This window comes from Canis lupus, chromosome 7 (assembly GCF_048164855.1).
Source record: "Canis lupus baileyi chromosome 7, mCanLup2.hap1, whole genome shotgun sequence".
Lineage (NCBI taxonomy): Eukaryota > Metazoa > Chordata > Mammalia > Carnivora > Canidae > Canis > Canis lupus.
In genome coordinates, this window is record NC_132844.1 from 66,936,811 (window position 1) to 66,951,146 (window position 14,336).

General features: G+C 43.9%; 1 protein-coding gene across 4 annotated transcripts in view; it reads left to right on the top strand.

Annotated features, from left to right (window-relative positions):
* Positions 1 to 6,896: 6,896 nt before the first annotated feature.
* STK38 (serine/threonine kinase 38) overlaps positions 6,897 to 14,336 on the top strand; it is a 42,323-nt gene continuing 34,883 nt past the window's right edge. For 2 of the 4 annotated variants that reach the window (XM_072833247.1, XM_072833249.1), the window contains exons 1-2: positions 6,897 to 7,171; positions 13,558 to 13,690. In XM_072833247.1, coding sequence (XP_072689348.1) covers positions 13,560 to 13,690 — 131 coding nt within the window. In that variant the 5' untranslated portion in view covers positions 6,897 to 7,171; positions 13,558 to 13,559. Of the gene's footprint in view, positions 7,172 to 13,553; positions 13,691 to 14,336 lie in introns of those variants that run through there. The other 2 variants (XM_072833248.1, XM_072833251.1) reach the window with 2 other exon arrangements.

Here is a 14,336-nt window from a genome sequence, read left to right on the forward strand (position 1 = left end):
AATATTTTAAAACAAAACTGAACAAAGGAAAAAAACTGAGGCAATTATTAACTTTAGGGAAAACAAAAAATGGTCCAAGAAGGCAGAGTAATTATTCTGTCTTGTTTGGTTTAGTTTTTTTTTTGTTTGTTTGTTTGGTTTAGTTTATTTTTTTTTTTTTTCTTTTTTTTTTTTTATTTATTTTTTTATTGGTGTTCAATTTACTAACATACAGAATAACACCCAGTGCCCGTCACCCATTCACTCCCACCCCCCGCCCTCCTCCCCCTCTACCACCCCTAGTTCGTTTCCCAGAGTTAGCAGTCTTTATGTTCTGTCTCCCTTTCTGATATTTCCCACACATTTCTTCTCCCTTCCCTTATTTTCCCTTTCACTATTATTTATATTCCCCAAATGAATGAGAACATATAATGTTTGTCCTTCTCCGACTGACTTACTTCACTCAGCATAATACCCTCCAGTGTTTGGTTTAGTTTAAACACTGAATATTGACTTGAGAAAAGCAGTGGTGAAAGTTGTGTTGTGAGTTCTATCCTCACTTTCACTGTGAAAATTAAAAAAATTTAAAAAGACTGAAAATTTCAGAATCAGCAATGTTATTTAGAAGCAAGGAGGTAAAAAGCAGAAGAAACAACTATGTGTTGAAAACAACTGCTTATTATTATTTTTTTAAAGATTTACTTATTTGAGAGTGAGAGAGAGTGTGTGCGCACAGGGGGAGGGGCAGAGGGAGAGAGAGAGAGAGAGAGAGAGAAACTCAAGCAAAGTTTGAGTGCAGAGCCCAATGCAGGGCTCAATCCCAGGCCCCTGAGATCATGACCTGAGCCTAAATCAAGAGTTGGATGCTCAACTGACTGAACCATCCACGTGCCCAAAAGTAGCTGCCTCTGCTGAGTGAACTAGGAGTGGATGGGGCAAGGAATTGCTGTTAACATAAGTCTTGTAGATCGTTTTTTCCCCCCAGGTCTATATGTGTATTGCTTTGATAAAAATAAACTAAATTAAAAGTTATATGGGTACAATGTGGAACATTTTGAAAGAGAAATGTATGAAGTAGAAAATAATAGTCATTCATAACTCTTTCACTCACAGAAAGCAACAATGTACATTTTACAGGAGTAGGATTATTGAATGAATCTGAGATTTGGGACACCTGGGTGGCTCAGTTGGTTAAGCATCTGCCTTTGATTCAGGTTCTGATCCCAGGGACCTAGGATGGAGTCTGGCATTGTCCCCGCCCCCCTCAGTGGGGAGCCTGCTCCTCCCTGTCCCTCTGCCTGCTGCTCCCCTGCTTGTGCTCTCTCTCTGACAAATAAATATTTTAAAAATATGTAAATGAATTTGAGATTAAATTGTCAGAGCTTGCGGTTTACCAAATATCACAACTTAGATGTAAATGAATAAGAACAGTATAATACTGTGTGATATTGTAGGTATAATTACACACAATATAATCATACACCATATAATCCCCATTTGTTGATATGTGTATTAGAAAGTAGCCTGGAGGTGGGGTGCCTGGGTGGCCCAGTTGGTTAAGTGTCTGCCTTTGGCTTGGGTCATGATCCTGGGGTCCTAGGATTGAGTCTTGCTGAGCAGGGAGCCTGCTTCTCCCTTTCCCTCTGCCTGCCACTCCCCCCTGCTTGTGCTTTCTTTTGGCCAAATAAATAAAATCTTAAAAAAAAAAAAAAGTAGTCCGGAGGGATAGTCACACCAAAATGTGACTTGGTAGTGAGTAGGGTGGGCAAACAAGGTGCTTGTATGCACAATATAAGGAGGCACTCACCTCATGGTCATGTAATGAAGTTGCTGAACTTGAGCCTAGGTGCCTCACTTGCCTCACTCAAGTCTGGCCATGGTCGGGACATAGGGCTGCTGGATCATGGGCACTTACTCCATATTTTTCACTTGGGTGTATGTTCAAGTTCCTTCCTACTCCAAATGTGGTACATGGACCTCCAGCATTAGCATCACCTGGGAGCTTGTTTGAAATGCAGACTCTTAGCTCTGCCCAGACCTTCTAAATTAGAATCTGTATTTTAATCGAATCTTCGGGGATTTGTGTGCTTGTTAACATTGGAGCAACCCTGGGCTAGCAGGCACCAAGAACAGTTCCTGTCTTCTTACTAAAGGAATATTCAGAGGCACATTGACAGGCGAGGTGAGACACACTGACAGGCGATAAGACGCCTATTCTTCAGAGGATTGTGGTCTTTGACTAGAGGATGAGCTTCAGCCAGTGAAGCAATTGCAGATCAACCTGATGGATGAGAAACAGGTGAATTGCTTGGGACAAAGAACAATTCGGGGCAACCTTTATTTTATTTTAAAGACTTATTTATTAAATATTTTATTCATTTATTCATGAGAGACACACAGAGAGAGGCAAAGACATAGGCAGAGGGAGAAGCAGGCTCCAAGCCTGATGTGGGACTCGATCCCAGGACCCCAGGATCGGGACCTGAGCCAAAGGCAGATGCTCAACCACTGAGCTACCCAGGTGCCCTATTTATTTATATTTTGAGAAAGGTGAGGGAGATGGGGCAGCCTGGGTGGCTCAGTGGTTTAGCACTGCCTTCAGCCCAGGAAGTGATTCTGGAGACCCAGGATCGAGTCCCACATCGGGCTCCCTGCATGGAGCCTGCTTTTCCCTCTGCTTGTATCTCTGCTGCACACGCATGCTCTCGCGCTCGCGCTCTCTGTCTCTCATTAATAAATAAATAAAATCTTTTTTTTTTAAAAAAGTAAGGGACAGAGAGTTCACTTGCTCTCACTAGGGGTGGGGAGGGGCAAAGGGAGAGGGGGAGAGAATCTCAAGCAGACTCCCTGCTGTGAGCAGATCCTGAGGCAGGGCTCATCTTCTTGACCCTGGTATCCTCACCTGAGCGGAAACCAAGAGTCTGATGCTCAATTGAGGGAGCAACCCGGCACCCCTGGGGCAACTTTTAAGCAGAAGGAAAAGATTAGTCCGTCTGAAACTGGGGAAAAGAGCAAGACAAAAGTGTTAGTATTTGTAGCACCTGTAGCACCTGGCTGGCTTAGTTGGCAGAGCATGCTACTCTCGATCTTGGGGTTGTAAGTTTGAGCCCCTGCTTTGAGCATAGAGCTTACCTAAAAAAAAAAAGTGCTAATATTCTGACCAAGTAATTCAATCCATGGGGATGAAGAATAACTTAGTATACTATAAGGTTGTTGGTTTTCCAACAGCTTTTAAAGATATCTGTTATAGAACCGAGAATCTTGCAGGGTGCCTGGTTGACTCAGTTGGTAGAGCATGTGACTCTTGATCTGGAGGTTGTAAGTTCGAGCTCACTCCTTTGGGTGTAGCAATTACTTAAAAATAAAATCTTAAAAACAAAACCAAAACCAAAATGGAGGTCTCTTGCTGCAGCAACAGGAGTGGGTGCATCAGCCACGGGGCTCGAAGGGGAATTTCATGGATCGCTTTAAGAAAATGGCAGACAAGCCAGGCATGGGGGAAATCGTCCCCAAGCTGAAGATGGACCCAAGAGATGGTTGAATGGAGAAGTGGAGTGAAATTTCCTAAGAACCTTTAGGATTCTCTACCCCCAGTCATCTTCAAGACACCTCAGTCCTGACGTGGAGGAAGAAGAATCACCTGCAAGATGGACGTAAGTGCATGGTGAACCCGGGCATTCTGTGCTGATCCCACTGGCCTGTGGGTCTCTCAGGGGACTCCCAATCAGACTGCTAAATTCTCCACCTTGCTCTGGGATATTACAGGAAATTATTTGTATGGTGAATGAAAATAACATGTACTTTGTGGCAAAAAGATGTCAGAAAACCAAAACCTAAAACAAAACCCCCCAAAATAAAACCCCAAACTGAGAATCTTGAATAGGTGGATTGTATTGTAGTTATAATTATATGAGGGCAGAGATAATACAAAATAGAAAATAAAAAGGGATGTTCCCATTAACCAGTAGTCAATTAATATGGGTCCTGTAGGGGCACCTGGATGGAACTCCTGGAGAAGCATGTGACTCTTGATCTTGGGGTCTTGAGTTCAAGCTCCATGTTCAGTGTAGAGCTTACTAAAGAAAATAAATAAAATTTAAAAATAAAGCATCCTGCAATATGCCATTCTGCCCTTAGATTAGGAAGTTAGAGGGATCCCTGGGTGGCGCAGCAGTTTAGTGCCTGCCTTTGGCCCAGGGCGTGATCCTGGAGACCCGGGATCGAATCCCACGTCGGGCTCCCGGTGCATGGAGCCTGCTTCTCCCTCTGCCTGTGTCTCTGCCTCTCTCTCTCTCTCACTGTGTGCCTATCATTAAAAAAAAAAAAAAGATTAGGAAGTTAGATTAAGGGGGCAACTGGGTAGCTCAGTGGTTGAGTGTCTGCCTTTGGCTCAGATCATGATCCTGGGGACCCGGGATTGAGTCCTGTATTGGGCTCCCTGTGGAAGCCTGCTTCTCCCTCTGCTTATGTCTCTGCCTCTTTCTCTGTGTCTCTCATGAATAAATAGATAAAATCTTAAAAAAAAAAAAAAAGGAAATTGGATTAAAAGAGAACAGCAAAGTAATGTATACTCCATGGCAGTCATTATTGGCTGGATCACTCAACATCCATTTTCACTTCCTTTCTTTTCTGTCTGCCTCCATTACAGAATATAACAAAAGCTGAGTACTTGCTTTCCCAGAAAGGGTGGCCGTGTTACACATGACCATCCTGGTCTGAGATCTCTATGAAGGTCTCTAGAAACTGTATGTAGCAGCTACCACTCTGACCAGAATGGATTCAGAGTGATCGTTCCAGGGTCTGGAGTAGGGTGAGGTGAGCAAGACACTTACTTCCCTTGGTACAAGATTTATGAGGGTAGCAAAAGAATCAGTAATCAAGATAACATTTTAATGCAACATTTAAAAAAATAAAAATTAATGCAAAAAATGCATGATGAAAAAAATAGCAGCATTTATTATTTTTTAAAGACTTTATTTATTTATTCATGAGAGACACAGAGAGAGAGAGGCAGAGACACAGGCAGAGGGAGAAGCAGGCTCCATGCAAGGAGCCCAATGTGGGACTCGATCCCAGGCCTCTAGAATCACACCCTGGGCTGCAGGCGGCGCTAAACCGCCGCACCACCAGGGCTGCCCAAATGGCATTTAAAATAAAAGCGGGATCCAACAACACAGTATTATAGGGAGGCAAATAAGGCCCCGTCCTGTGGGTGTAAGGGTCAGCTCACACTTGCTTCTGCTTCCAACTCACAGTCTGGGGTGGGTATAAGTGACTGGTGGCACTTAGGTTTTGTTTCTATTTGCTGGAAGTAGAGAAGAGCAGCATATTCTGGTTGAGCAATTTTGAGTAAAATTTTAGTGTTTATTAGAGTTAAGGTATAGATAAATTAATATAGAACTATAGAGAATAGAGGATGGGATATGTATCCTCTGGTGAAATTGGGAAGGCTCCAAGGAAAAGATAAGGTTTCAGCTGGGGAAAGGGGAAAGCAGAAAGAACATTGGATTTGCAATCAGAGAATGAGGCTCCTCTTGCTTTACTAGCTGTGACAATTCAGGCAAGTTCCTTCACTTCTCTCAGTGCTAGTTACTTTATGTGTAAAGTTACTCATCCTATGTGACCTGCCAAAGACTTGCGAGGATGAACTGAGATCAGATGAACGAATGGGGTTTCTAAACTGGAAAGTGCGCTAAGCAAACATCTTGCACTGCTATTAAGTCATTAAGGACTGGTAGGACTTTGACAAAAGGCATTGGTGGAGAAGGGCCTTTGGACAGAGAGAATGAAGGATGAATTCTTTTTAGTTTGAGGCGACACAAAGGAAACAGGGCTTTGAAGTCTAGGAAGATAAAAGCAGTCACGGAATGCCTACGTTTTTTAAGACCATTAAGGAAACAAAGCCCAGGACCCCAAGTTTGAACGGCAAAACCAAGCTTTATAGTCTTAGAATAACCCAAGAATGAGGCACCAAGCTAGCACAAAATACCCTAATGAATGACTTACACATTTTGCTACCTACATGGTCTTTTTGAAGGCAAGCAGGCACCCTATCTTACTCATCTATAATGTTTCCAGGAGCCTGACGCTTTCTAGTCAAGAGCTCTGTGCTCCTTTCTCAAGAAAAGAATGAGCGTCCTGAAGGCTTGGGGCTTCTTTACTCGGGGTTGCACAGACTAAGCGGTTGCGTTGCCTTGAAAAGCAGGTTCTTCTGTGCAGACTGGGATGCTCCCCCCCCCCCCCCCCACACGCCATAGCCTGACGTTACGAAAGCTCTCCAGATCCCAAGTAAGTCCTTAGTGTTAGTCCTTATTTTAAGGAAGAGTAAGATGGGGTGGGGTCAGGGGTTCTAGCCGACTTATTGCTACGATGATCAAAAATCAGGGGAAGGCGGGGGATGACGACTACACAAGTAATACAATTTAATACAACTACAGATGAATGCGAGCACGCAAGCACTCACAGACACACCAACGAGTGCATGGCAAACTGGTAAAATCCGAGTAAGGTCTGCAATCTAGTCAATCGTATTGGTTTAGTTAGTTGTGTTGTGCCGATGTCAATTTCCTGGTTTTGATCATGTACTAGTTGTGTAAGATGGTGAGGGAACTGGGTGGGTGATGGGTACACGGGACTTCCTCGTATTAGCCTTGCAGCCTTCTGCGAGTCTGTAATTATCTCCAAATAAAGCAAACAAAGAAACCAGAAAACACAGGGCACCTCCCCCGAGCCCGGCCTAGCCCACCCCGAAACCCCCACTGCACACGGCGCGCTGCCGCCCTCCGCACCGCCTCCCTCTCCCTCCGACCCTCTCCCAGGTGAGGCGGGGAGGATGGGTGCGGCGGGGCCGCGCACGCGCAGTCCCGAAGCCCCCCCCCGCCGCGTCGCGGGGCAGTCACGCCTGCGCAGTGCGGGCCCCCGGCCCCCGCGCCAGCCCCTCTCCGCGGCGGGGGACTGGGCTGCCTTGGCCCCTCCGCGCTGCCGTCTTTTCCGGCGGTTGGAGCGCTTCCTGTTGTCCTTACGCGCTCCCGCCCCCGGCCGCAGCCTCGGAGCCCCTTGCGCGTCCCCCGGTCGTGGCTGGTCGGCGCGGGGCTGCCGCTGGGGCTTCGCGTGTCTGCCGGTCGGAGAGGTCGCTGGCCGGGCGGCGTCCGCGGCCGTCCGCCGTCCCCAGCCCTTCTTTCCCGGGGCTCTGGTGAGTCTTCAGCCCACCCCAGGCTGCCCCCTCCTTTAGGGGCTCTCCCTCCCCCCGGCGCCCTCTTTCCAGCCGTTGTGCGGGCCGGCCCTCGGCGGCTCTCCTCAGCCGCTGGCACCCCTGGCACCCCTGGCACCCCGCCGCGCCCGGCTGCTCTCCCGGTCGGTCCTCGCCACACTTCCCCCGTCGCAGGCTCCCCACCCCATTCTTTCTTTCTTTCTTTTTGTGCGGTTGGGGCGGGGAGCCGGGCTCTCTTCTCTTTTTCCGTGTTGCCAGCTTTGCTCGCTGCTACAGCTCAGGTCTCCTCTGGGATCGCAGTCATTACCATTTTGCACCTCTTTTCTTTTTTTCTGGGGTCTGAGAACCTAGGAGCTGTTGTGTGAGGCAGAGATGTGGAAAGCCCACGCTGGGGTGTGGCTCCTTCGAGTGTGCCCCCTTCCCCACGGCGAGTCTTAGGGTACAGGGTTTCAGATCATCTTAAAATCACAGGAAAATTGAGTGACGGTTTTTTGTTGTTGTTTTTTTAAAGAAATAATGGAAAAGGAAAGTGTGTATCACAAAGTGTGCAGAAACAGCTACTAGCTGATCTACTAAAGATCAGATCTCCCAGTTTGCACTTTGAATCGACTAAAAGACACAAAGAGAAGCTTTTTTTTTTTTTTTTTTTTTTTTAAATGTGCAGAGGGAGGTTGATGTGAGGCACACCTGCTGCTTCCTCTCCCTTTCAGCTCACCTTGGCTCTGAATTAGAATTAGCCAGGCAGTAGCTGTGGTTTCCCTAAACAGACGACATCAGGCTAACAGGCTCCGCTGGTAAGAGGACCAGAACTTCATCCCCCAACTTGGCGGAGAAAACCATTTCACCTCCCAATACCGTTCCTGTCCTACATACATATTCTCAGCTCCCAGGAATGGTGAGGAAAGATGAGTGCTTTCTTGGCAAATCTTTTATAAGGTGCTTACTAAGTACATTGAGCATGAGATGGGAGAAGGATATTAAGAGTAGTGTAAGACAGATGCTTGCTTTGCCTTGGCTTACAGTTCAGGAGGAGAAATTCAGATACATGATTCTTAAGGAATAGTCTTAGCATCCGTGTTCATTGGCCCAAATGAAAGATACAGGATTAGGGATCCCTGGGTGGCACAGCGGTTTGGCGCCTGCCTTTGGCCCGGGGCGTGATCCTGGAGACCCGGGATCGAATCCCACATCAGGCTCCCGGTGCATGGAGCCTGCTTCTCCCTCTGCCTGTGTCTCTGCCTCTCTCTCTCTGTGACTATCATAAATAAATAAAAATTTAAAAAATATTAAAAAAAAAAAAAAAGATACAGGATTGTCTGTTACAAAGAAGTAAGTAAAGAATTGGTGAGAGAAGGGGTCTTCATTAGAGATGACAGTGCCATTGTAGAGTTAGAGCCAGTCAACCAAGGATAATCATCTGGGTTGAATAAAACAATGCATTCATTCAGTCTACTTTTATGTTTACACTACCTACCCCTAACTTCTGAAGATCACATTCTTTTAAACTTTTAACACCTTTAAGGATTTTTTACCTACCTGTTCCCTAATCCTGCAGAGTTGGAGAATGAAACAAATAGGACAGGGGCCTCCATTGGCTTGTAGGTCAGGGCATGAAGGCTTGAATGATCAAAAAGTGTGAGTGTGATCCCTGTCTTATAAAAAGTACTTGGTTGACCCAGTAAAGCTATAAATTGCTATAGGGCAATAGTGATTGTATCTTTTGATGAAAGGTTATTAGAAAAGGCTATTCCTTTTATGAGTAGAGGAAGGGGAGGAGGAGGAGGTTTTGAAGAAAGGTCAAAGGGAAGGGCAGTGCCACCTTTGCCATTACATTAGAGACTATCATTCTACTAGAAAATTTGTTGGTCTGTTATATGAGCATCTTTGAATACACTTATCTGTCGATCTTTTTAAAAGCTTAGAAAGCCATGCCAATGACTTAAATGAGTCAAAACTTTCTTCACCCCAGTATTTATATACAGATCAATGTAAATGTAATTTTGTTCTTTAGTTTTTTTGACAACCAAAAAATCATGAACTTGCTCAACTTATATTTATTAACAACCTATTATATGAAAGACATTGTTTGTCTTAGGTTTAAACACTAGTTGCATTTTTATGTTGAAATAATTTCAGTTGTTAGAATGTAACCACATGTATGTGTTATATATATATAAAAGGGTCTCTAGAAGTGTTCAGGCAAGGGAGGAGTACAAAGCACTCCCTTGCTTCAGACTTGTTTTTAAATTTGGTTTAAAATTTCTTCACCAGACTTAGAGTGCATGTGGTTTTCATTGTGGGTGGAGGGGGTACAGGCTGACAAATAAGGAACCACACCCAAGCTTCATAAACCAGAGGTTTTTAAAAAATTCTACTGTTATCCTAAAAATATTTGGGTTAGCTGTTGCTATTAGCAGAAACCGCCCATAAAAAGTAACAGTAACGAATAACATTGTAAGGTAGAGCTGAGTTCACTTTCTTGAATTTGTGATTACTAATCATTTTGGCACATCATGAATAAAAATGTTTGAAGTAGAGCCTTGATCTTGAATCTCTTTGCTCTGAAAGGATTATTCTTTTACGTGACTTTTGCCTGAATATCTTTTATGTTAAGCCTTTTGTCTTAGTAATAATAAGTGCACACTCCTAAATAGCCTTAATCTAAGAAGCTGGTAAGTATTTTTTTTTTTTTAAGATTTTATATATTTATGAGAGACACAGAGAAAGAGAAAGAGAGGCAGAGACACAGGCAGAGAGAGAAGCAGGCTTCCTGCAGGGAGCCCAATGTGGGACTCATAATGTGGGGATCCCGCATCTCCAAGATCACGCCTGGGGCTGAAGGCGGCGCTAAACTGCTGAGCCACCCGGGCTGCCCGAAGCTGCTAAGTATTAAGGGAAGAACCTTAAGGAAACTTTCCATAAAGTGTACTTTTTAAAAAAAATTGTTATATTTCTCTTCTCTTCTCTTCTCTTCTCTTCTCTTCTCTTCTCTTCTCTTCTCTTTCTTTTTTTCTTTCTTTCTTTTCTTCCGACTTTGTTTATTCATGAGAGACACAGAGAGAAAGGCAAAGAAGTAGGCAGAGGGAGATGCAGGCTCCCTGCAAAGAACCTGCTACGGGACAAGTTCCAGGGACTCCGGGATCACGCCCTGAGCTAAAGCAGGCAGATGCTCAACCGCTGAGCCACCTAGGCGTCCCAAATGTACTTTTGAAAATGGCCCTTGGTCGCTTCTGATTTTTACTCAGCTTCATATTGGGATGAAAGGACAAACTTAGAAACAGGTCATATTGGAGGAAGGCATGATAAGGTTAAAATATCTAGCATTATTCTCAACCCTGGAGCAAGTCCAGAGTGGTGAATGGTTTGGCCAACTGTGACAGTATGGGCTGGGGAAAATGAGATTTAAATTTAGGGAAAAAATGGGGGATCTCTGGGTGGCTCATCGGTTTAGAGCCTGCCTTTGGCCCAGGGCGTGACCCTGGAATCCTGGAATCCTGGGATCGAGTCCCACGTCGGGATCCTCGCATGGAGCCTGCTTCTTCCTCTGCCTGTGTCTCTGCTTCTCTCTCTCTGTGTCTCTTGTGAATAAATAAATAAAATCTTTTAAAATAAATAAATTTAGGGAAAAATGTTCTGTAAGTTGTTTAAACCGTGTTGGTATCAGTTTTCTCATATGTAAATTAAGAAGTTAGGGTTTCTTGTTTTTAATCTATCTTTTATAGCTAAAATTATGATTCAGGTTTTTTCTTTGTAACATTGTTTTTATCATAGGTTTTAATTTAATTTATAAATCCAAATAGCATGCATTTATCAAATACTATAAGACATGTCAGAGTACATCTATACCTGCAGATAAGCATTTTATTTTATTTTTTCTTAAGATTTTTTTAAAAAAAGATTTTATTTATTTATTCATGAGGAACAGAGAGAGAGACAGAGATACAGGCAGAGGGAGAATCAGACTCTATGCAGGGAGCCCGACCTGGGACTTGATCCTGGGTCTCCAGGATCACGCCCTGGGCTGAAGGCGGTGCTAAACCACTGAGCCACCCAGGCTGTCCTTTTTTAAGATTTTATTTATTCATGAGAGACACAGAGAGAGGCAGAGACATAGGCAGAGGGAGAAGCAGGCTCCCTGTGAGGAGCCCGATGTGGGACTCAATCTCAGGACCCTGGGATCATGACCTGGGCAGAAGGTAGATGCTCAACCACTGAGCCACCCAGGTGCCCCTGTAGATGAGCATTTGTTATAGATTTTTAACTGTAGAAAGTTTATAAATTTAAAAATTATTGATAATTTGGGGCACCTGGCTGGCTTAGTCAGTAGAGCATGCAACTCTTGATCTTGGGTTGTAAGTTTGAGCCCCACGTTGGGTGGAAAGATTACTTAAAAATAAAATCTTTAGGGACACCTGAGTGACTCCAGCGGTTGAGTGTCTGCCTCTGGCTCAGGGTGTAATCCCAGGATCTGGTATCGAGTCCCACATCGGGCTCCCTGCATGGAGCTTGCTTCTCCCTCTGCCCATGTCTCTGCATCTCCCTCTCTCTGTATCTCTCATAAATAAATAAATCTTTTAAAAAAATCTTTAAAAATTATTGGTAATTTAGTAGCAATAGTACATGCTCATTTAAGAAAATATATAAAATATGGAAAAGCCCACATAAATGATCTTTATGCCACAAAAGAATGGCATTCTTACTGCCTAAAGTTAAACCATTAGTCACATTTGATACATATTTTATTTTATTTAAAAAAATTTTTTTTAAAGATTTTATTTCTTCAAGGTAGATTCTTGGATGGCAAAGTTTTATTCTGTGTCTATATTATATATTCTTAGTATACATTTATGGTATTGTGATCTTGTTCTCTTCCTTTTTAAAGTTATAGCATATGTTTTAAAGATATATTCATGTCACTTTTAGGTACAGATAGATTTGCTTCTGACTGCTGCATGTTATTTCTTTATGTGCATCCACAACATTTTCTTTATTTCCTTACTGAATTGGCTTCAACTTCCTATAACACAAATGAGGGCATAATAAACATTGTGTATTATATACATCCTTGTGCATTTCTTTCTTTTTTTAATTTTTAAAAGATTTTATTTATTTATTTGAGAGAGAGAAACACAAAGAGCATGAGAGAGAGAGCAAGCAGGGGGAAGGGCAGAAGGAGAAGGAGAGCAGGGAGCAGGGAGCCCAATGTGGGGCGCCATCTCAGGACCGTGGTATCATGACCTGAACCAAAGGATAGACGCTTAACTGACTGAACCACCCACCCACCCCCTTTATGCATTTCGTAAGAGCCCGTGTGACAATTTCTTTAGGTCTTATACCTAGCAATGGTATTTCTGGGTCATAGGACATTAATATATACTTATTTTCACCAAATATTCTCTTTGGCTTTTGTTATATATTATATGTTTGTCCTCCAGAAAACTTAAACAAATTTACTTTCCTACCAGTGGAGTAAGAGAGTACATAGTTGGTGGGTTCTTTTTTTTTTTTTTTTTTAATTTTTATTTATTTATGATAGTCACACACAACACAGAGAGAGAGAGAAAGACACAGGCAGAGACACAGGCAGAGGGAGAAGCAGGCTCCATGCACCGGGAGCCCGACGTGGGACTCGATCCTGGGTCTCCAGGATCGCGCCCTGGGCCAAAGGCAGGCGCTAAACCGCTGTGCCACCCAGGGATCCCTTTTTTTTTTTTTTTTTTTTTTAAAGATTTTATTCACTTGGGCAGCCTGGGTGGCGCAGCGGTTTAGCACCGCCTTCAGCCCAGGGCGTGATCCTGGAGACCTGGGATCGAGTCCCATGTCGGGCTCCGTGCATGGAGCCTGCTTCTCCCTCTGCCTGTGTCTCTGCCTCTCTCTCTGTGTCTGTGTCTCTCATGAGTAAATAAATAAAATCTTAAAAAAAAAAAAGATTTTATTCACTTATTCATGAGAGAGAGAGAGAGAGAGGGGCACAGGCAGAAGCAGTCTCCATGCAGGGAGCCGATGGGGGACTCAGTCCTGGGTCGCCAGGATCACACCCTGGGCTGAAGGCGGCGCTAAACCGCTGAGCCACCTGGGCTGCCCTAGTTGGTGGGTTCTTTTTTTTTTTTTTTTTTTAATTTTTTCTTTATTTATTTATGATAGTCACAGAGAGAGAGAGAGAGAGAGAGAGAGAGAGAGAGGCAGAGACACAGGCAGAGGGAGAAGCAGGCTCCATGCACCGGGAACCCGACATGGGATTCGATCCGGGGTCTCCAGGATCGCGCCCTGGGCCAAAGGCAGGCGCCAAACCGCTGCGCCACCCAGGGATCCCTAGTTGGTGGGTTCTAATCCAAAACTAATACCTCTTCTTTTTTTGTTTCTAGCAGCCATGGCAATGACAGGCTCAACACCTTGTTCCTCCATGAGTAATCACACAAAGGAAAGAGTGACCATGACCAAAGTGACACTGGAGAATTTTTATAGCAACCTTATCGCTCAACATGAAGAACGAGAAATGAGGTAAAGAACTGTGTTTGAGAAAATTGTGTCATGGTTTTGGCATTCATGTCTAGTATCATAAAACACATTCATAATATTGTTGAAAGGAGATAAGAATAGCAGCAGCCATGCAGTAGCTATCCCATTACAGTGGAAGGACAGGGTCATTGATTTCCAAAACCCTTGCTATTTAACCCACTCATTTTTACTACTAGTCATAACACAGGGACACCTGGCTGACTCAGTTGGTAGAGCATGTGACTCTTGATCTTGTGGTTGTGAGCTTGAGCTCACATTGGGTGCAGAGATTACTTAAACTCTTAGGAAAAAGAACAATGCAGAATTCCATAGTATAAAAATATTAATTGGGTCAAATCCTTGGATTTATTGTTAAAACAGTATGATGTAACGGAAAGAGCAGCCCTTACGGAATCAGAGCTGCGTATAGAGTCATGCTTTTACCATTTATTAGCTGTCTGAGTCTGGAATAAGTTTCTTAGTCTTTTTGTGTATCAGTTCCCTATCTGGAAAGTGGAGATAATACTTGCTTTGCAGGATTGCTATGGGGATTATATATAACATATGTGAGTAACCACCATAGTGCTTCTCACGTAGTAATCACTTAATCACTTGGCACCTGTTGTTATTGATCTGGTGTAGAGTATTC